Source organism: Populus euphratica, unplaced genomic scaffold, assembly GCF_000495115.2.
Source record: "Populus euphratica unplaced genomic scaffold, PopEup_1.0 scaffold12.1, whole genome shotgun sequence".
NCBI lineage: Eukaryota > Viridiplantae > Streptophyta > Magnoliopsida > Malpighiales > Salicaceae > Populus > Populus euphratica.
In genome coordinates, this window is record NW_011499858.1 from 1,053,010 (window position 1) to 1,075,009 (window position 22,000).

General features: G+C 29.2%; 1 protein-coding gene across 2 annotated transcripts in view; it reads left to right on the plus strand.

Moving 5' to 3' along the window:
* LOC105123939 (porphobilinogen deaminase, chloroplastic-like) overlaps positions 1-21,710 on the plus strand; it is a 30,042-nt gene extending 8,332 nt beyond the window's left edge. The window contains exons 1-2 of one of the 2 annotated variants that reach the window (XM_011023732.1): positions 19,356-19,726; positions 21,520-21,710. In XM_011023732.1, the coding sequence (XP_011022034.1) occupies positions 19,539-19,726; positions 21,520-21,688 (357 nt within the window). In that variant the 5' untranslated portion in view covers positions 19,356-19,538 and the 3' untranslated portion in view covers positions 21,689-21,710. Of the gene's footprint in view, positions 1-19,355; positions 19,727-21,519 lie in introns of those variants that run through there. The other variant, XM_011023730.1, reaches the window with a different exon arrangement.
* Positions 21,711-22,000: the final 290 nt, after the last annotated feature.

Below are 22,000 nucleotides of genomic sequence, written 5' to 3' on the forward strand. Positions count from 1 at the left end.
GCCCCTTGCTCCCGATGGAACATATTCACTGATGCTTTGCTATTATCTTGAAGTACTACTGTTTTGACCTTAATTTAATTGAAAGCAAAAAAGGAAGCATAAGATCTTACAGCAAGAGATGATTGTGACGTGACACCTTTGCTATAAGATGGATGAAGGGTTCTACCACCCTAAATCTTTCCCCACACTCCGCTTCACAAGAGGGTCAATATTCCACCAACTTGAGATGTTATCACCTTTAGAGTAGATTAAAGTCAACGCGTTTGCCACGCACAAGAGAGGATAGGATTCTACGATTTACATTGGTTGACTCTGAGGTTTTCGAATCCCGATTGAACATTGGTTGACTCTGAGGTTTTGGAATCCCGATTGAGCGTGTTGCTTATGATGTTGATGCTCTATATATGCATGCATTGCAGCAGCAACTATCGAATTATAGAAGTAGAATTTCTGAAAGGGGATGTTCATAAAATAAATTCGAACCAAAAATATTTGAGTAGATTTCTCTACATGAAGATCAGTATTTGAGAATTATTCGAATCGAGTTATCTTGGATAGAGTTACAAATATTTAAGTGATTAAGAAAAGGAAACGATAACATTTCTGTTCTAAATGAGGAGATCTCAGATATGGTTATTCTTGCTTAGGGTAAGTGAATATATTCCATTATGGGGCAGATAAAGAAAAAATATGATGGATGAAGCAAATGGATTGAAGAGAAGCAAGTAATGTTACCATTTGTGTCTGGTCTTTATTCCCAGCTCAAGTATAAAAGGACAGCATGAGAAACCCGAATTCAAAATAGAGCATGAATATTTGAGAAGAGAGGTCAAACATAGCATGAACATAAGGGTCTTGTTTAGTAGCCATGGATGATTTGCCTGCTTCCAAAATGAGGTGTCAAGCCGAGAAAAATATACAAGTTTGATCCCTCATTGAGGTTCCCAGGCAGTCATCAGCTTGGCTAACTTGACAGGCTCTTCCCTTTTATGTTACACCTTTACTTTCTTCTTCCTCCAGACATGCCCTTACATCAGTGAGATGATGGCCTTACATGAAGATAAGAGTCTTGTTTGTAGCCAAGGACGACTTGCCCACAACATGTATCGTAAGCGTTTCTAATTTCCAACCTTATACTTCGGTTGTTTGGGCAGTCTCCTTGGCTATGCAGAAGGACTCTTCTCAGTCATGATAGGCATCTTCTCTTCATCAACCCCTCAGCAATTAAAAAAAAAAACCAATACCCATTTGTGTTTTACTGTGACTGTGAGGAGAATAACTAGGACTTGTATAATGATTCTCTTTTTTAGGCCCTTTAATTTTTTACAGTTTGGTCCCTCAATTTATTTATCTTCTAATTTGGCCCTTTAAAATTGCTTTTCTATGGGGTTGGTCACTGTAATTTTTTTTTTACAATCACATACTGGGGCTTTGCAATGTCAGGGAAATATTTTATCACTCGGTTGATACTAGGTTAAGCAAAACAAGATTCAATTTTGTTGATTTAAGAGAATTAGAACTTCAGGGACTAGTTTTGAAGTTTGAAAAAATATTGAGCCCCTTATGTTTACTAACATCAGACATTAATTTGCACAATTAAGGGAAGTCTTTTTAGGTCACTCAACGTTTTTTCCCTTCTAATTTGATCTTTTTAAATTGGCTTTAATTTGGAATTGACATGATAATTTGTTTTAATTTCCTATAATTAGTGCTAATTTGGTGCTTGATTTGAAAAAATGAAATAAAATTATAAGTATATATAATAATTAAAAGTTAAGGGACAAGAAACCAAAATAAATAAAATAAATAAAATGAACTAGAATAAATGAGTAGAGTAACTTGTCCGGGATGTATGAAAGATGTATGTCGTACTCGTGTAGTGTCAATAGATTATATGATGGAACTCGACCTCCCATCATAGTATTAAATTTCACTTGAAGAGAATTTCTTAACACGACTGAAAGTGTATATGTTGGAAGCGCATCATGAATTATTATTTTTTTTGCTCTCTTTTCTCTATCTTCTTTATGAGATTCAAGTTGTTCTACTAATTTTGTAAAGTATTCTTTATTATGTTTTTCTTTCAAATTTGGCCATCAATCTTTTAATTGCTATTTTTTATTTAAAATCTATTTTTAATTGACTTTTATTTTAATTTCATCCCTTAGTATTTGAATTTATTTAGTTTTTATATCACATTTGATCTTCATTTTTTTATTGTTCTTTGTTTTGTTTTGAATCTTTTTCTTATTTTTTTTAATTTTATTTCTCAACATTTGATTTGATTTTATTTTTCAATTTTATTTCTTGTTTTTTTATTGCTATTTGTTTTTTTGTTCATTTTAAATTGTTTTTTCTCAATTTCTTCCCTTAACATTTGAACATTTAGGAATTTAACTTTGTAATTTTTTGAGTTTATCTTTTATAAGGTAATTCTGATCTCATGATTTAAATCATTAGTTTAAAATATTAGCTCAACATGACTTTGGTCTTTTTAAAAATAATAATTTTTTTTCAATTTTAATCTTAAACATTGGGTTGATTAGGGAAGGAATTTCGTGATCTTCTTCATTTCTCTTTCTATGATGTTATCTCGATTTCATGTCCCAGGTCTCAAGTTTGGTAGATTAACATAGGGTAATTCTATTATTTTTTTCGTTGCTTTAAATTTTTTTTCAATCTTTCCCTTCAGTATTAGGTTGGTTGGAGAATTAACCTTCATAATTTTATTTAATTTGGATTTTCACAAGATTATCTTGGTGTTACAAATAGTTATGGATTTTAGAGGCTGGCTTGGGTTGATTTTTGTTATTTTTTAAAATTATTTTTTTAAAATGATTTCAGTTTTCAACATTTAATTTGCTAGAAATTAAATATTATTTATTTATTTTACTTTCTATGGTATTATCACGTTTTCATTTAGTTTTTTCTTTCTAAGAAGATCTTTTAAAAATATTAGGGGATATCTTTTTTTATATATAATATTGAACATCATTTATTTTTCACAATTATTCTTTGCAAATTTTTTTTATTTAGTATTAAATTAAATTCAGCTTATTAAACCTACTCAAGCTAATAGTTCAAGCCTCAAATTGTTTTTACAAAAATGCTAGCTTCATTTAAGCATTCTTTTTACATTTAAAAGAAATTAAATTGGCTTAGTAATGTAAATCACCAATCTAATATAAATATGATAGATGAAGTTATGTTTTATAGAGGGTTAAGAGTGTTATGTGGGAGATTAACGGGATCAAAATTTATCTTTATAAAATTTATGTTTTTTTTAAAACAATATATGAATTACTAATGGGAATTGGTTTTCAGAGGATGGAATTTCCCCTCCATGTCATAATGTAACCTTAAAAGGACATTAATTTTTATTTTATTTTATCTTTTCTTTTTATTCAAAAATACAATGTCATTTTTTTCTCATCAACCCTTCTAATTATTTAATCATTTTCTTTCTCTTTTCATTAAAAATTTATCTTTCAATTTATCAACCCATCAAATATTTTTTTAAACTAACTTCTACATTTTTTTTTAAAGAATTACTTTCACAACAATTGTTTAGATAATAATTTGCCCTATTTTTTAAACAAATACCCAAAAAGTTAATGCTCATTTGAATTGTGCTTTTATTTTCATAAAAAATTCCACATATCAACGAAATAAGTTCATTATTAAACAATAAAAAACTAAAATTGATTAATAATAATAAAATTAACCAAAAGTCACAATCAATTATAAAAAATAAAAAAACCATAATAATAAAAGTTCGTACAATCAATTAAAAGATTCAATCTCATTTAGAAACACAAAATAAACTGATATTTATAGAATATGTTTATTTCATGTAATTAATTGAAAGGAAAAACATGAAAAATTAAAATTGAGTTTGTATTAGAATTCATCACTTAATCATTGTATCTAATATAAAAAGCATGTATAAAATTAAAATTAGATATTTACATAAAACTTTAATATTATACCAATACATATAGATCATTTAGAAAAAATGGTTAGCTCTCTCTATATAATTTTTTTGCATCTTTCATGCAATTTTTTTTTTCCATCTACTACTTTATTTACATTTTTTTATTACATTCCAGTTTACTTTCTTTTGATTTTTACTTCTTTTTTTTTCTTCATTTTATCTAATAGTATCTAAAACAATATACATTTTTTATATGCTTTCGTTTAAAATTAGATTTTTTTAAAAAAATAACTTAATTATTCAGAAAACCATTAATCATCAATCTTTTAAAAGTTAGAGATTTCTGATTACTCAATCATTGGCTAGCACGTACTCTATTTAATATGCAATTATTAAGCCTCTCACTAAACTTAAAAATTATAATAACTATTTATATCATGTAATAAACTTGCTTTATTAAATTTATCTTTAGATGTTAGAGTATGGTAATAAATAATTTTTTTTATATATTATCATCTTGATTTTTAAAGGATGGAATTAGAGGTTTAGAACATCTCCTCAAAGAATTTCGAGTTATAAGTTTTTTTTTACTAAAAAAAAATCACAAGTAATTTTTGGTATGGCAAAATGGGGCCATCATGCACCCACTGGAAGGTGGAGGAGAAGAGGAAGAAAAGGTCAATGAATGGTGGGACCCAACATCGTAAAGAACCGGATAAAAGCATGTAACCCCATTATCCTATCCAATTCCAAGCCAGATCCGTCAGCAGGCAGTCAAGCAGGGGACTCATCAATCATATAAAAAATTTTAATTACAAAAAGAGTGTGAAAATTAAAATAAAAAATAAATTAAAGGACATAAAAAAAATTTAAGGGTTAAATTGAAAAGAAAAGAAAACTTTAATAAAAAAAAAAAGAAATCAAAATAATGAGTGTTAAATTGAAAAAATAAAATAACATAAACTTTAATTGAAAGATGAAGTTGAAAATAAATATTTTTTTAATAAAAATACCAAGAAGAAAAAATTAAAAATCAAAACAATAAGTAGTGAATTGGAAAAAAATAATATATGATAAATTATAATTTAATAACTAAATTGAAAACATAAAAAAACTTTTCTAAAAGGATCAAAAACAAAAATAAACAATAAAAAAACATAAAAACTAAAATTGAAAAAAAGAAAAGAAAAGAGAACATATATGCACTTTCTCTAGAAAAGAAAATAAAAACAAAGAAATGACTATCGATGATAAACCACTCATCATTCATCGTCACACGCCACACCAAGAGAAAGAGAACGTGGTGGTGCTTTCAAGAACACGACGAAAGGTCATGTTTGATTACCGGGCAGTGTTGCACCCGCTTTCCAAAGGATGCAGATGCCACTCATGTGCTGATATACAATAAACACACGTTATTAGTCTTTTCATAATTAAATATGAAAAAATCAAAATCAAAATACCAAAACATCCCTCATAACCTTGAAAATTACATATAAACCCGCATGAAAGGAAAAAAAAAACATTTCCTAAATACATATCTTATTTTTTTATCTTTTCAAAGGGTAAAAATATATTTTAACTGTAACTTAAGAAGAAAAAAATAAGTATTTTAACCTCGAGGAAAAAGAAGTATTTTCACTCTTTTAATGTTAAAAAAATTAAAAAAGACTTACATACCTCCGAATAATCTTTTAATAACTAATGAGCTATTAAAAAAACCAAATTACCCCACAACTAATATTGTTATTTTTTTCACGTAAAAACAAAATAGTCATTTCACTGTAATAATGTGAAATGGTAACTTCTTATAGAGTTTCAATTCATTTGCAAGCCACTAACCTAACTTATTGACTCATCCTTTAGTCCATGTGAGTCCAAAGTATATTGTGTAAATTATTTATAGAATTTCAATTTGATTTGCAAGGTCGATCTTGATATGTAAACATGAGCATTTCTTTTAAAAGTTCATTAAGAGTTCTAGAAAAGATATAAAAAAGGACCAAGTATATATATATTCCTTTGGTCTTTTCTCTATTTCTGTCTTGTTCTTCTATATATATATATATATATTCCTTTGGTCTTTTCTCTATTTCTGTCTTGTTCTTCTGCCATCATCATAACTTGTTCTCCCTTGACCAAAATCATTTTGCTTGTCTAAGGTTTGCCGGTCGTGCTACTAGTAACCTTTTCATTTGAGACATATTTGCACCAGAATCAATTGAGAGATTTTTAGTCTTAGGCACAAAATAATATATGAAAGTAGACGTGAAAATAAAAAATTCAGCGAAGAATAAGAAGAAGAGACCAAACTTCATATGACAAAGCATGGAGAGGAAGAAATGGCCAATCACTAAGGTGAAGAACATGTTAGTTAATGGAGACATTGGCGACTTGTCCGGCCGATCCAATCTCCAGAGGGCAAATTTCACTTGCCACTAGCCATCCCAATAGACTCCAAGTCCATGCAAAAGCAGCTACATAAGCACATATCACAGCTAGCACAAAACGCAGCTACGCATGCACATATCGCAGCTTGCCCAGAGGAGGACAAACCTTTGGACATTGCTCCCGCTCCTTGTGTCCCAAAAGCAAGCTCTATCATAATGGCAACACTACCCTTCAATCAAGTTTAACATTTTGACGGTGCTAAAATTGTACAGTAGTAATAGTAAATCAAAGTTTTGTAAATATAAATTAGATTAACGAGTAAAGATGTTTGGTTTATGCTAAGATTGTACAGTAGCAATGTTTGGTTTATTATCATTAAAATATACTAAATAAAAAATGTCCAATAAAAACATAAAAACATAGAATTTATAAATGTTTAAAAGTATAATCATAATTAACTGCAAATATGCTTTCAATACAAAAAATAATAATATAATTATAGCATGCATATTAATTATGTAATCAAACTTAATTGTAATTCAAAGTTATAGAACACATATTAATAATAAAAAACAATCTATGTTTAAATTAAAATAAAATAATAAAATTTTTGTTATTGTCAATAATGAATTCTTTATTCTTAAAGATTCATTACTTCTCACTTATACAACTAAATTATTTACAATATACTTTTTAAGATTTTAATAACACTATTTTAGTTTAGATATACTTCTAAATAAAATATTTGAACAAAAAAAATTAAGTTTTTATATATAAAACCCGTCGACAATCTTTTTGCAAGTTATCTGGCTTGCTTTAACCTGCCAGGTCAATTGTTACATATTCAGATCTTCTAAATAGTTTAATTTAAGACTTATATTAGATAAGAAATCAGATAATTAATTTTAAAAATTTATCTTGCCAAAAAGTTCACCATAATATGGATATTGTTTTTTAAGTTTGAAAATTTTTTAGACCAACTTTGTAATAAGTAGCAATTATTAGTTTATTTATTTTTAAATTATCCTAATAAATTTCATTTTGGAAACAATTCAAATAACCTAAAATTATAGATGTACTAATTAGCTGGCTCTTTTCATGTAAGATCATCCAAACAATTTCCTATCATCGTCCTGGCAGAACAATTCAAAATATGATGCTGAACATTCTTCTTAAGTAGGTAGTACAAGTGATGCCATCAGTAAGAAGATTTGCAGGGGAAGAAGCTGCACTCAAGGAATTTCATGCATCTCTAACATCCTCACATGTATAAATTATAAGAAATGAAGTGTTAAAAGTACCCAAAAAAAGTAGTTAAAAAGATATAAATTATTCAAATATGTACTTAAATCATTATTCAAATAAAATATAATATATGTTTGTGGGGGAGAGGAACAAACAAGTAATGTTTTTAAGAATAAAAAAACAGAAAAGGGAATCCACAAATCCCAAAAAACTCTCCCCTCAGCATTCTTTTGCCACTTCCTCCATCACCAAAGTTAAATCTAAAATCATATTCAACTTTAAACTTCAGAAAAAGGGGAGGAGTGGGGGATTAGGAGCATTTTCATTGAGTACTGGACGAACAATCAATGTCAAAGTGTAATCTACGATCACTTTTAACCAAATTCATCGAATGTAAGGACCAGACATATTTCTCGGACCGAAAAAAAGAGAAGACAAGTGAAAGCTTGGATCATCATAACCTTACAAAGATTGAAGAACAAAATAATGACAGTCAATACGTTAATCAATAACTGAGAAAAAACCAGAACTACATTTCAAACAGAAACTGGCCTAGAAGATGAAAAATGAGTTAAAAGTCGACAACAAATTGAACATACAGTTTAACTGATCAGTGCTCGATTGTGAGCACAATGTAATCTGTTAATTATCATGCAGAACGGTAAGTTATAAGGATTGGAGAAGAGAAAAAGAGCCTAGCATGATTGATAAGAGCTTGTCAGCTAGCCAAGGTGCCTGCCCAAAACCAAATGGAAGGTGCCCAGTAATATATTGGACCCAACTAAGATGGTGGGGGGCAAGTCGTCCTTGGCTACCAAACAAGCTCTTATCTTCATGTAAGACTATTGTCTCGAATTTATACTCGATCAAACCAGGGCCAAGCCTTATCCTGTGTGCTACAGAGGTTTGTAGAACATTGGAAGTATGCAAGGAACAACGTCTCTAGGAAGAAAACAGAGGTTAGCATGAAGAGCTGCCTGTCATGTTAGTCAAGCTGATGATTGCCTGGGAGCCTCAACGAGGGAACTAACTTGTATATTCATCTAAAGTTAGGCACCTCATTGTGGGAACAGGCAATATCGTCGTTGGCTACCAAACAAGACTCTTCATCTTCATGTTAGACCTCTGTTCTCAAATTCATGCTCAAATGGGGTAATGAGTCTAGGTTCTCACAGTGTCCATTTATAGTAAACGATAGAATAATGATCACTAGACTTAGCGGTGACATTAAAGTATAATGAGTCTAGGTTCTCATAGTGTCCATTTATAGTAAACGATAGAATAATGATCACTAGACTTAGCGATGCTCAAATGGGGTAATGAGTCTAGGTTCTCATAGTGTCCATTTATAGTAAACGATAGAATAATGATCACTAGACTTAGCGGTGACATTAAAGTATTCGGTTCTTATCAATACAGTTGTTGTTTCTCAATGATAAGCCCCTTGCTCCCGATGGAACATATTCACTGATGCTTTGCTATTATCTTGAAGTACTACTGTTTTGACCTTAATTTAATTGAAAGCAAAAAAGGAAGCATAAGATCTTACAGCAAGAGATGATTGTGACGTGACACTTTTGCTATAAGATGGATGAAGGGTTCTACCACCCTAAACCTTTCCCCACACTCCGCTTCACAAGAGGGTCAATATTCCACCAACTTGAGATGTTATCACCTTTAGAGTAGATTAAAGTCAACGCGTTTGCCACGTACAAGAGAGGATAGGATTCTACGATTTACATTGGTTGACTCTGAGGTTTTGGAATCCCGATTGAGCGTGTTGCTTATGATGTTGATGCTCTATATATGCATGCATTGCAGCAGCAACTATCGAATTATAGAAGTAGAATTTCTGAAAGGGGATGTTCATAAAATAAATTCGAACAAAAAATATTTGAGTAGATTTCTCCTACATGAAGATAAGGATTTGAGAATTATTCGAATCGAGTTATCTTGGATAGAGTAACAAATATTTAAGTGATTAAGAAAAGGAAAAGATAACATTTCTGTTCTAAATGAGGAGATCTCAGATATGGTTATTCTTGCTTATCTAATTCTAATTTGTTAAAAAATCTCTCCAGGACAAGTCCTTTGCTCACCACTTTCTTATTTCTAGGCAATTCTATGCATTTTAAGCAGTAACCACTGAATTAATATATAAAGCTGTATACTCAGAAATAATTTTGGAATTTATATCTGTTGATTAGGATTTTATAATACTAATTAACATTCAAATGTACTACTAGAAAATTAAAAAAAAAATTAATCAAAACATCGATAAAAAATATTCTTATGAACCTATAATGAAAAATTTCTGCAAGTAAACTCAAACGGAAACAGTGATAAAATAATAATAAAAATATTATTTTAGTAATTCTATGAGCATTAATAACATGTTAAATTATCAATGAAGTTACGAACAAAAATTCTATTATAGTGATTTTACAAGAAAGGACTAGAATTTAAAATATATTGTCATTTTATCATTTTATATTTTAAAAGAAATGATTAGTACTTAAAAATGTATTTTTTATCAAGGTCTTATGCCATCATTTTGTACTTGAAGTATCAATAATTCCTTAACTAAAGCATGTTTTATAATAATATATCTAATAATATAAGATACCTTTAATTTATGGTAAATATTCATTTTAAATACAAGCCTATCACATAAATAAAAGGATTGATTGATGAATTTAAGAACTGAAATTGAAAGGACAAAGAGATGGCCGAACTTAGAAAAGAGATGTCGGTGCAATCCAAATCGGAACACTGTTCGGTAATTAGGTCATATCTGGAGTTGTAGATTTCAGATTTAGGTTTACTTTATATGGATGGAAAGGTAAGACATAGGTCTATAAATTTCATATGGAGCCCAAGATTTAAAAAGACAATTTTCAAGTCCAAATTGTAGCAACAACAAAGAAGTCTGAATCTGTCTTCCAGCCCGAGCACTGTTCAGTGTTTGACCCATATCTAGAGTTCTAAAAGTTCAAATGACCTGGATTTTTTACACAAGAAAGCTGAGATAATTTCCTACAACTTTTATATTTTAAGGGGCTCTAGTTTTGACGTTATCAATAACGTTTTGGGCAGAAAAAAGAAGATAATGATTATTATCAAGTCAAGTGTTGGTCACCCACTCATCAATTAGTCATCAAATCAATAGTTCCCAATTTTGGCCTATAAAAGGAGGCATTTGCCATGTATTTAGGCATCTTGGTTTCCAGATCAAGATCATGCTTTTGCTTTCTCTCTTTGTATTTTTTGTAATGTTTATGCTTTGTTTTCATTAATATCAAGTTTATGCCTTTCATTTCCTTTCATTTACTTAGTTAACTTTTATCTTATTTATGTTCTTATTTTGTTTATTTATTTTTCTTTCTTTCATTATGTTTAGTTAAGTTTATTATGTCAAGGTGAAAAGGTTAATACTAATGGTGTAAAAATAAGTATAGTGTAAACTCAATATGGACTTTAATGTTTGATACTAACATGTTTTGTATTTGTTATCTTGTTCACTCTTTAATACTTTGCTTGTTAAATGACTAATCTTGATTTATGTTGTATAACACTTGGTACAACAAATGCTTAGCACTTTCATAGTTCATATTATATGGTATAACCGACACCTAAGCTATGAAAAGAACTTGATTTTTTGTTAACATAAGTTATAATTATTAATGTTTGACGAGATTTACAAGTATTAACATTAATCGAATAAGATGACTAATGTAATCATGTTAGCAATCTATAATCTGATTGGAACCTCCTTTGTGTGTGGTTTCCAATTGAATAATAAGAGTTTATACTATACTTGTTTGACATACCATTAATGGAAGCTCTAACCTTGACATTTGTTATTATCATTGTTTAATCCTTACATTAATATTCAATCTCAAAGTTCTAATCTTTTTCTTCTTCTTCTCTTTTTTTTTTCTTTATTATTATTGTTATTGTTGTTGTCGTTGTTGTTTTTATTATTGTTGTTGTTGTTGTATTATTGTTATCTATAATTTATACAATTAACCTCCCTGTGATTCGACCTCGGTCTTACCGGGTTATTTATTACTTTGACACTCCTGCATTTAGAAGAAGACATCAATCTTTTAGTCGTGTCAAAAAACAACTATAATTTCTTTTAAAGTGGGGAATAAAGTGAAGGAAAAGAGATTAAGATAATGAAAAGTCGATGTGAGTGTAAAGGTAAGAGAGGAAAAATATAAAGTGAGAAGGAAAAATATTACTTATACCAAAGACTCGGGTTACTTATATTGAGTTATATGAGTTGGGTCGAGTTGAACGTTTTTCAAAAATCCTAACATGTATTTGACCTGTGATACCTGCTTATTAGATTTTTTGATCCACTATCATATATAATATTCATATAATCTGACTTTGACAAGTCATATTAGATAATATAAACTATAATTTTAAAATCCGGCCTAGCCTAGTGAATTAACCTAGGACCCGGATGACCTAAGTCTGTGGCCGAGCCAGGTTTAAGCAAAAAATAGATTGGGAATTTGCCCTGTCAGACCTGATCGAGCCGGAGGGTCGACCCGGGACCCAGCCAGCCAGGGCAAACCTGAATGAGACCCAAGTTTATTTTTTTTATATCTTCATGACCGAAACAACGTCGTTTTGGCCTTTTACACTTAAAAGGCCAATATGAGAAAAGTAGAGGAAAGAACACGGTGCAGAAGTGAGAAGACCTAATTAATTTCAAACCTAATTCAAGAAATCTTCAAACCAATTTCAGACGCAAAGAAGAATAAAGAAGCAAAAGACTTTTGAATCCTTAATCGTTGTTTCAAATATGAGAATAAGGTTAGATGAGCTGTTGATCAAATTCATTTTTTTTCTTTTTTCGCTATCCTTTATTTTAAATTGAAACATTTTTTAAAGATTATTTCCTCTGTTGAACTTGTAGGAGAGCTTTACTATAACAGCGGCATCAATTCTTCTCTCTGTTAACCCATTTGTTTTGAACTAGTAAGCTTGCAGCTCCACAAATATATATCTCATTTTCTCTGTTCTTTTATTTTTTTGCGACTTCAAATAGTCAAAGACCTGAACTTTGCTGTGAATATTGTTGTGAATATTGATGTGAATATTGCTTAGACATGTAAAAAATGTGATGAGAAAGCTCTTGACTTGCTATTTTATTTTACAGTGAATTTTGTTTTATTGTTTGTTTGTTCTGCTTCTGTTTGTACTTCTGCAATTAGTTGTTTTTGCTTTTGCTGAAGTGATTGAATTTGTCAATTTGATGTCCCTGTTTGTTTGTTCTGCTTTTGTTTTTGTTGTTAATTTTGTTACCGTTCTGCTTAAGCTAGTTATGCTTAGTTAATTTTCTTTATGAAAGTGCAAAAAAGAAAAGGAAAAACATTGCAATTGAGCTAAGAAATTCTAGAAGACTGTAACGTAATCTTAGAAAATAAATTTCTTCACAAATAATTTTTCTACATACCCGATAGGTGGTGCTGGTCTCTGCAAATATCACTTAAAATGTGAAAGAAACATTAGAAAATAAACTATTGATGTCATTTATTCATTATATAATAAAAGTATATATTGGCTTTAAATTATATTTTCTCTTATAAATTATATCAGGTCTTTAAAAGAAGCATGCTGATGATTTATTAAGTGTTGACAAAATTGGCTCATTTCCATCGACATTGGATTCAAATTTTGCTCCCATGGACACAGAAAAACTTAATGTTTTCATGTAACAAAAGTGAATATGTTGTTAATTTAGAATTTATGTTATTGGATGTTTTGTTTAAAATATTTTAGAATTTATGTTATTGGATGTTTTGTTTAAAATATTTTAGAATTCATATTTCGTTTGTGTTTTGGATATTTAATTAGATTTATGTTGTTGGCTTAAAATTTAAATTTGGTTTATGTAAGTGTTGCATTGTAAATTTGTAATTAGTTAGGTATTTTATATAAGTGTTTTTTTTATTGACCCGGGTTAACTCATCTGACCCGTGACCCAATCACTGGACCGGGTTGATGATCGGGTTGAATTTTAAAACTATAATATAAACATTACAAATGATCTTATTTAAAAAAAAAAACTCTTAATGTTATTCTTTCAAATGTCTCTAAAAAAAAAAAAGAGTGGTAGATAAGTATTTGAGAAAAGCTAGTTTTAAAATTAATTTCTTTTATTTAGTATAGTAAATCAAAAGGGTTGGCTCCTAGTTTATTTCGTATTATTTTTAGAGATTGAATTTCATTAAAAATCCAATTCTTAACCTTAAAAGTGATCCAAGTATGATATTTTATTAAAATCTCTTAGTGAAATTTTATTAGGAGGGTCCCAAATATATTGTACATTTAAATTTTTGTTTCTAATCTCTTAGTATTTTTTTTTATTGTTATTTGTTTTTTTAAAAGTGCAATCAAACTATAAAGGAAACATTGGATCCTATTTAGTGTCTGTTTAACAGTGATAAAATTGTTTTTCAAAATATTTTTTATTTGAAAATATATTAAAATAATATATAATTTTTTATTTTTTAAATTAATTTTTTGAAATCAATACATTAAAATGATTAAAAAACAAAAAAAAATGAAACTAAAATTTTTTTAAAAAAATCTTTAAAAAATTAGTTAGATAACAATATCAAACAAGTTTGACGGGCTATTACGGAAGTTTCTTGATCATCATGTCACGCCTTCTTTTCTTCCCAGTGTCATAAGCTCTTGACATCAGCTAGCTTGTGATAAACTTCCACACTTCACAAATACAAACATCATCATTTGAAAAACATGGTGACAGAAACCTTGAAAGGCTCTCTAGTTATTCTTTTTTGAAGCAATGTTTCTTTCTCTATTTTATTTGTAGGCTATTCGTTACTGGTTGGTCGAAATCTGCAGTGGTTATTAGACAGCATTGAATAAATTATTATATTGTTGTGATCTTGACATTTTAGAAATTCCAAAATTCTTTCTGCTTAAAGCTTTATTAATTCAGTGGTTAATGTCTAAAAAAGGGCAGAAGATATTGCAGGGAAATAAGAAAGTGATCAGTCAAGGTATTGTCCAGGATAAATTATCTTACAAACTAAAATTAGGCAAGACATTGAAGAACCATCACTAGGACATCGCGAGAGAAGGTAGCAGGCGTAAGCTTAGATGGACATGGCTGAAGAAGCTTTATTCCCATCAAAATACAGGGAAGGCCAAAGTAGCACTCTAGCACTTAGAAGTCTTTCAAAGCAACACAGATTATAGAGCATAGAAACTGGTTATGATCTGAGATCTCGAATCGACACGCTAGCAAAGGTGTTTTCAAAGGGTCCTGAGAGTGATCATCGACAAAATGGGATGATGAATTCAGGGAAAAGCCAAACCTACAGCCTGCAAATACTAAAACGAAAATAGGGAATAGATGACACATTTAGCAGCGAGTAATAATAGGTAGTCTTACAGGTTTAGAACTTCAACAAGTCTATTTCAACCACTACATTTTACTTTTGGGATAATAGGTAGTCTTACAGGTTTAGAACTTCAACAAGTTTATTTCAACCACTACATTTTACTTTTGGGATAATTAAAGTACAATTTCTCCAATATTAATGTAATTGGGGATGCTCTAAAGTTTGATTCTCGATTTTGGCTAATAGGTGACAGATGCTTTGACCTTAATTACTTTTTAGGTATCACAGTCATCTTGCTAGAGTGTTGCTTCTAAACAAACTAGTATTTCGAGATAGATTAGGGTAAGTGAATATATTCCATTACGGGGCAGATAAAGGAGAAATATGATGGATGAAGCAAATGGATTGAAGAGAAGCAAGTAATGTTACCATTTGTGTCTGGTCTTTATTCCCAGCTCAAGTATAAAAGGACAGCATGAGAAACCCGAATTCAAAATAGAGCATGAATATTTGAGAAGAGAGGTCAAACATAGCATGAACATAAGGGTCTTGTTTAGTAGCCATGGATGATTTGCCTGCTTCCAAAATGAGGTGTCAAGCCGAGATAAATATACAAGTTTGATCCCTCATTGAGGTTCCCAGGCAGTCATCAGCTTGGCTAACTTGACAGGCTCTTTCCTTTCATGTTACACCTTTACTTTCTTCTTCCTCCAGACATGCCCTTACATCAGTGAGATGATGGCCTTACATGAAGATAAGAGTCTTGTTTGTAGCCAAGGACGACTTGCCCACAACATGTATCGTACTTTGTAGCCAAGGACGACTTCCCCACAACATGTATCGTAAGCGTTTCTAATTTGCAACCTTGTACTTCGGTTGTTTTGGGCAGTCTCCTTGGCTATGCAGAAGGACTCTTCTCAGTCATGATAGGCATCTTCTCTTCATCAACCCCTCAGCAATTAAAAAAACAAAAAAAATCCAATACCCATTTGTGTTTACTGTGACTGTGAGGAGAATAACTATGGACTTGTATAATGATTTTCTTTTTTAGTCCCTTTAATGTTTTACACTTTGGTCCTTTAAAATTGCTTTTCTATGGGATTGGTCACTGTAGTTTGTTTTTACAATCACATACAGGGGCTTTGCAATGTCAGGAAAATATTCTGTCACTCGGTTGGGCAAAATAAGATTTAATTTTGTTGATTTAAAAGAATTAAAACTTCAGGGGACCAGTTTTGAAGTTCAAAAAAATACTGAGTCCCTTATGTTTACTAACATCAGAGATTGATTTGCACAATTAAGGGAAGTTTTTTTTTAGGTCACTCAACTTTTTATTCCTTCTAATTTGATCCTTTTAAATTGACTTTAATTGGGAATTGACATGATAATTTTTTTTAATTTCCTAGATTTGAGGTCGTAATAATGTCGAGAGAAAACTCTAGTGCTAATTTGGTGCTTTATTTGAAAAAATTAAATAAAATTATAGTTATATATAACAATTAAAAGTTAAAAAAAAGACCAAAACAAATAAAATGAACTAAAATAAATGGGTAAAGTAATTTGTTTGGGATGTGTGAAAGATGTATGTCACACTCTTGTGTAGTGTCAATAGACTATAGTGGTGGAACTTAACCTTTGAATATGGTATTAAATTTCACTTGAAGAGAATTTCTTAAGAAGATTACAAGTACATATGTTCGCTACCTATTAATTTTTTTTGCCTTCTTTTCCCTCTTTTCTCTCTATCCTTTCTGCTATTCAAGTTGTTCTACTAATTTCAAAATTATCCTTTATTATATATTTTTTTAAAATTTTGGCTATCATTTTTATAATTGCTATTTAAAAAAAAATTAATTAATTTTTATTTTTTAATTGTATCATTTAGTATTTGAATTCATTTAATTCTTATATCAAATTTGATTTTTATTTTTTTTATTGCTCTTTGTTTTGTTTTGAATCTTTTTCTTATTTTTTTCAATTTCATTTCTCTGAATTGATTTCATTTTGTTTTTTAATTTTATTTCTTGTTATTTGTTTTTTAGATCATTTTTAATTGTTCTTTCCTCAATTTCTTCCCTTAACATTTGAACAATTAGGGATTTAACTTTGTAAATTTTTGAGTTTGGTTTTATAAGGTAATTTTGACCTCATGATCTAAATAATTAGTTTAAAATATTAGCTTAACATGACTTTGGTTTTTTTAATTTTTTTTTCAATATTAATCTTCAATATTGTGTTGATTAGGGATTGAATTTCGTGATATTCTTCACTTTTCTTTATATGATGTTATCTCGATTTTATGTCCCACGTCTTGAGCTTGGTAGGTTAACATAGGGTAACTCAGTTATTTTTTTCATTGCTTTAATTTTTTTTTTTCCAATTTCTCCCTTCACCATTAAGTTGGTTGGAGAATTAACCTACACAACTTTCTTTAATTTGGATTTTTTACAAATGGTTGTAGATTTTAGAGGCTGGCTTGGATTGATTTCTTTTTCTTTTTCAAAATTAATTTTTTAAAATGATTTTAGTTTTCAACATTTAATTTGCTAGAAATTTAGCATTATTTATATATATATATATATATATATATTACTTTCTATGGTATTATCACGTTTTAATTTAGTTTTTTCTTTCTAAGAAGATCTTTTAAAAATATTAGAAGATATCTTTTTTATATATAATATTAAATATTATTTATTTTTCACAATTATTCTTTTGCCAAATTTTTTATTTAGTATTAAATTAAATTTAACTTATTAAACCTAGTCAAGCTAATAGTTGAAGCCTCAAATTGTTTTTACAAAAATGCTAGCTTCATTTAAGCATTCTTTTTACATTTAAAAGAAATTAAACTAGCTCAGTAATGTAGATCACCAATCTAATATAAATATGATAGATGAAGTTATGTTTTATAGAGGATTAAAAGTGTTATGTGGGAGATTAACGGGATTAAAATTTATCCTTATGAAATTTATGTTTTTTTAAATCAATACATGAATTACTAAGGGGGATTGGTTCTTAGAGGATGGAATTTCCCCTCCATGTCATAATTTAACCTTTAAAAGGACATTAATTTTTATTATATTTTATCTTTTTTTTTATTCAAAAATACAAAGTCATTTTTTTTCTCATCAATCCTTCTAATTATTTAATCATTTAATCCTTCTAATTATTTAATCATTTTCTTTCTCTTTTCATTAAAAATTTATCTTTCAACTTATCAACCTATCAAATATTTTTTAAAACTAACTTTTACATTTTTTTAAAAGAATTATTTTCACAACAGTTGTTTAGATAATAATTTGCACTATTTTTTAAACAAATACCGAAATAGTTAATGATCATTTGAATTGTGCTTTTATTTTCATAAACAATTCCACATATCAATGAAATAAGTTCATTATTAAACAATAAAAAGCTAAAATTGATTAATAATAATACAATTAACCAAGAGTCACAATCAATTATAAAAAATAAAAAAACCATAATAATAAAAGTTCATACAAGCAATTAAAAGATTCAATCTCATTTAGAAACACAAAATAAACTGATATTTATAAAATATGTTTATTTCATGTAATTAATTGAAAGGAAAAACATGAAAAATTAAAATTCAGTTTGTATTAGAATTCATCACTTAATCATTGTATCTACTATAAAAAGCATGTATAAAATTAAATTTAGGTATTTACATAAAACTTTAATATTATACCAATATAAATAGATCATTTAGAAAAAATGGTCAGCTCTCTGTATATAATTTTTTTGCATCTTTCATGCAATTTTTTTTCCATCTACTACTTTATTTACATTTTTTTATTACATTCCAGTTTACTTTCTTTTGATTTTTACTTCTTTTTTTTTCTTCATTTTATCTAATAGTATCTAAAATAATATACATTTTTTATATGCTTTCATTTAAAATTAGTTTTTTTAAAATAACTTAATTAATCAAAAATCTTTAATCATCAATCTTTTAAAAGTTTGAGATTTCTGATTAGTTAATCACTGGCTAACACATACTCTACTTAATTGGCAATTATTAAGCTTCTCATTAAACTTATAAATTATAATAATTATTCATATCATATAATAAACTTGCTTTATTAAATTTATCTTTAGATGTTAGAGTATGGTAATAAATATTTTTTTTTATATATTATCATCTTGATTTTTAAAGGATCGAATTAAAGGTTTAGAACATCTCCTCAAAGAATTTCGAGTTATAAGATTTTTTTACTAAAAAAAAATCACAAGTAATTTTTGGTATGGCAAAATGGGGCCATCATGCGCCCACCGGAAGGTGGAGGAGAAGAAAAAGAAAAGGTCAATGAACGGTGGGACCCCACATCGTAAAGAACCGGGTAAAAGCATGTAACCCCAATATCCTATCCAATTCCAAGGCAGATCCGTCAGCAGGCAGTCAAGCAGGGGACTCATCTACTTCTACCGAACCCCAACACACACAGTTCAATCAGACTACAAAACCATCCCTCCCTTCAAAGCTAAACCATAACTCTCTCTCCCTCTCTTCAATCGGGACTCTATCTTCTCTTTGTACAAGTGAAGCTCTAATGACCCGTCCATCAAGTCCAGCCATTTTTTGCACTAGCGGGTCTGTTTCCTTCAATGGGTTTTCTGTAAAGACTCAAGCTTTTTTGAGAAAGAAACAGACTTTGAGGTTTGTGAAGGCTTCTGTTGCTGCTGAACAGCAAGCCCAGGAAGCTAAACTTGCTCTCATTAGAATTGGCACCAGAGGTAGGTACTGAAAGTTCTTTTTTTTTTGTCAATTTAGAATTGTGGGATTTGTTTTGTTTGATAATGTTGGTATTATTTCTTATTAATTGTTTGATTTTTTTGGTGTTTGATTGAAATTGGGTTCTCTATATTTGGTAGATTTAAGGTTGCTCTGTGCTGGTCTATTTGCTTCAACAGATTGTTGGGATGCTCTGCAAATTGCAAGCAATGATCCTTGAAGTGGAAGTTCTGTTTGAATTGGCTATTGTGGTTTTGAGTTTTTTGAGTCGGTAAAAGAGATTTAGCTCTGACTTTAGTTGATCAATTCAATAACTGCTGCGGTTTGTGTTGACTTTGACTTCAATTTTTTTCTTCTAGATTGGCATCTGTTTGTGAAAAATGGTTTTGATTTGTCTCAATTTTATCCATTTCATTAATTACTGGTGTTGTTTTTGTTCGTGAATTTTTGTATGTTCTGGTTTCAGTAATCCGAAAGCTTCTACTTAAATTCAATCAATTTTGTCATAAAATGATACACTTGATGTCATTTTGTGTTTAGATATAGGTAGATGCTGGAGCTTGATATGCTCATCGAATGGGAAATTGACGCATATTGAAAACATACGAGAAAGACAAGAATACAAAATCTTCGAAAGAAATGATCACACAAAAACCCTAATCATAGTATTCTGTCGTGTTGAGAGGCTTGCAACTCCTTAAATAAATTAAAAAACCAAGCTAAACAAAATAGGGAACCTGAAAGAAAAAAAAGAAAATTCCTAAACAAGAAAAATAAAATTATTAAACATACTATTTAATTTTCTAAATTAAATAAAAAAATAAAAATAAAATAAAAATAATTGTCCTTAAAAGCCTCCTGCATCAGTTTCCCTGGGTTGAAAAACACTTGTCTCGTCTTTGTGGATGTTCAATCAAGGCTGTTCAACCTTTTTTTTTTTTTCCTTTTGGGTGTATAATAGTTTTATACAACAATTTCAATCACTTCATCTTATAATTTATATAAAATAAAACAATTCACAAATTATTTCACTTTCATTTGCTTATAGAGTAATAAATTGTAAACCCTAAACTTGTTTCATTAACATGTGTTATATCAAAATAACTCTTGAACAAATCTACCTTTATGATAATCTTAAACTTGAAATCAAAATTTTCAATATAATTTAATTTAATAATTTTATTGTTGAGCATCTTCCATGTTTTCTTTGCACTCAAAATCTAAATTATCAATAAGAATATCATTAATGATATCATCATTATTATTATTGTAATTGTATATGATATCATTGTCAACATAATCATCATCAAGTTAAACATCATAAATTGGTATAGAATATTAATCCATATCTACCTCATCATTAGACCACCAAAATCTCCTTAATATTTATCCTAATCAAGAAGTTGTCTTCTCTACTTATGTTTTTGAAACAGGTTGTTAAAATTAGTCATAAATTCATGATCACTCTCCTAATGATCCCTTAGGCTGCTCACTTCTGCCAATTGACAAGTTGATTCTACAATTTAACCCTGCATGTTTTCTTTCATCATTTCCTCAATGTCTCATTTGCATGTTTTCTTTCATCATTTCCTCAATGTCTCATTTCAATATTGTAATTTATCTTTGCATGTCTTATATCATTAGTTTCTGCCAATTGACGGGTTATGAATGTCTCTTTCTTGAGGGAGAGTCGCATCTTCCCCTCTTATATGAACACATTCTATTTTGTGCCATCTCTTCTAGCCAGATATTTTCTTATGTTGTTTTGCTTGCTGATTTTCTTTTCACATGTTTGACAGCCCGCTTGCACTTGCTCAAGCTCATGAGACACGGGACAAACTCATGGCTTCACATGCAGAGCTAGCTGAAGATGGAGCTATCCAAATTGTGATAACAAAGACAACGGGAGATAAGATACTAAGTCAACCACTTGCAGACATAGGTGGAAAGGGACTGTTCCCAAAATAATTTTTCTTAAGAACTTATATTATAAAAAAAGCATGCAAACTCATGGTTTAAATCATGAAACTGATAGAAAATAAATTGAAAATAATTATAAGATCATTTTTTTTATAAGAAAATAACATATAATGATAAAATCATAAATAAAAATGAGGAAAAAAGGATGCCTAATCATATTAACTCTCAAAACTCGTAATCGGTGCTATTAGATCAAAATCACAATAAAAAAGAGCCGAATTTGGAACAAATCAAATTTAGAAAGATAAAACTGAGAAAAAAAATCAATCATATAAAAAATTTTAATTACAAAAAGAGGGT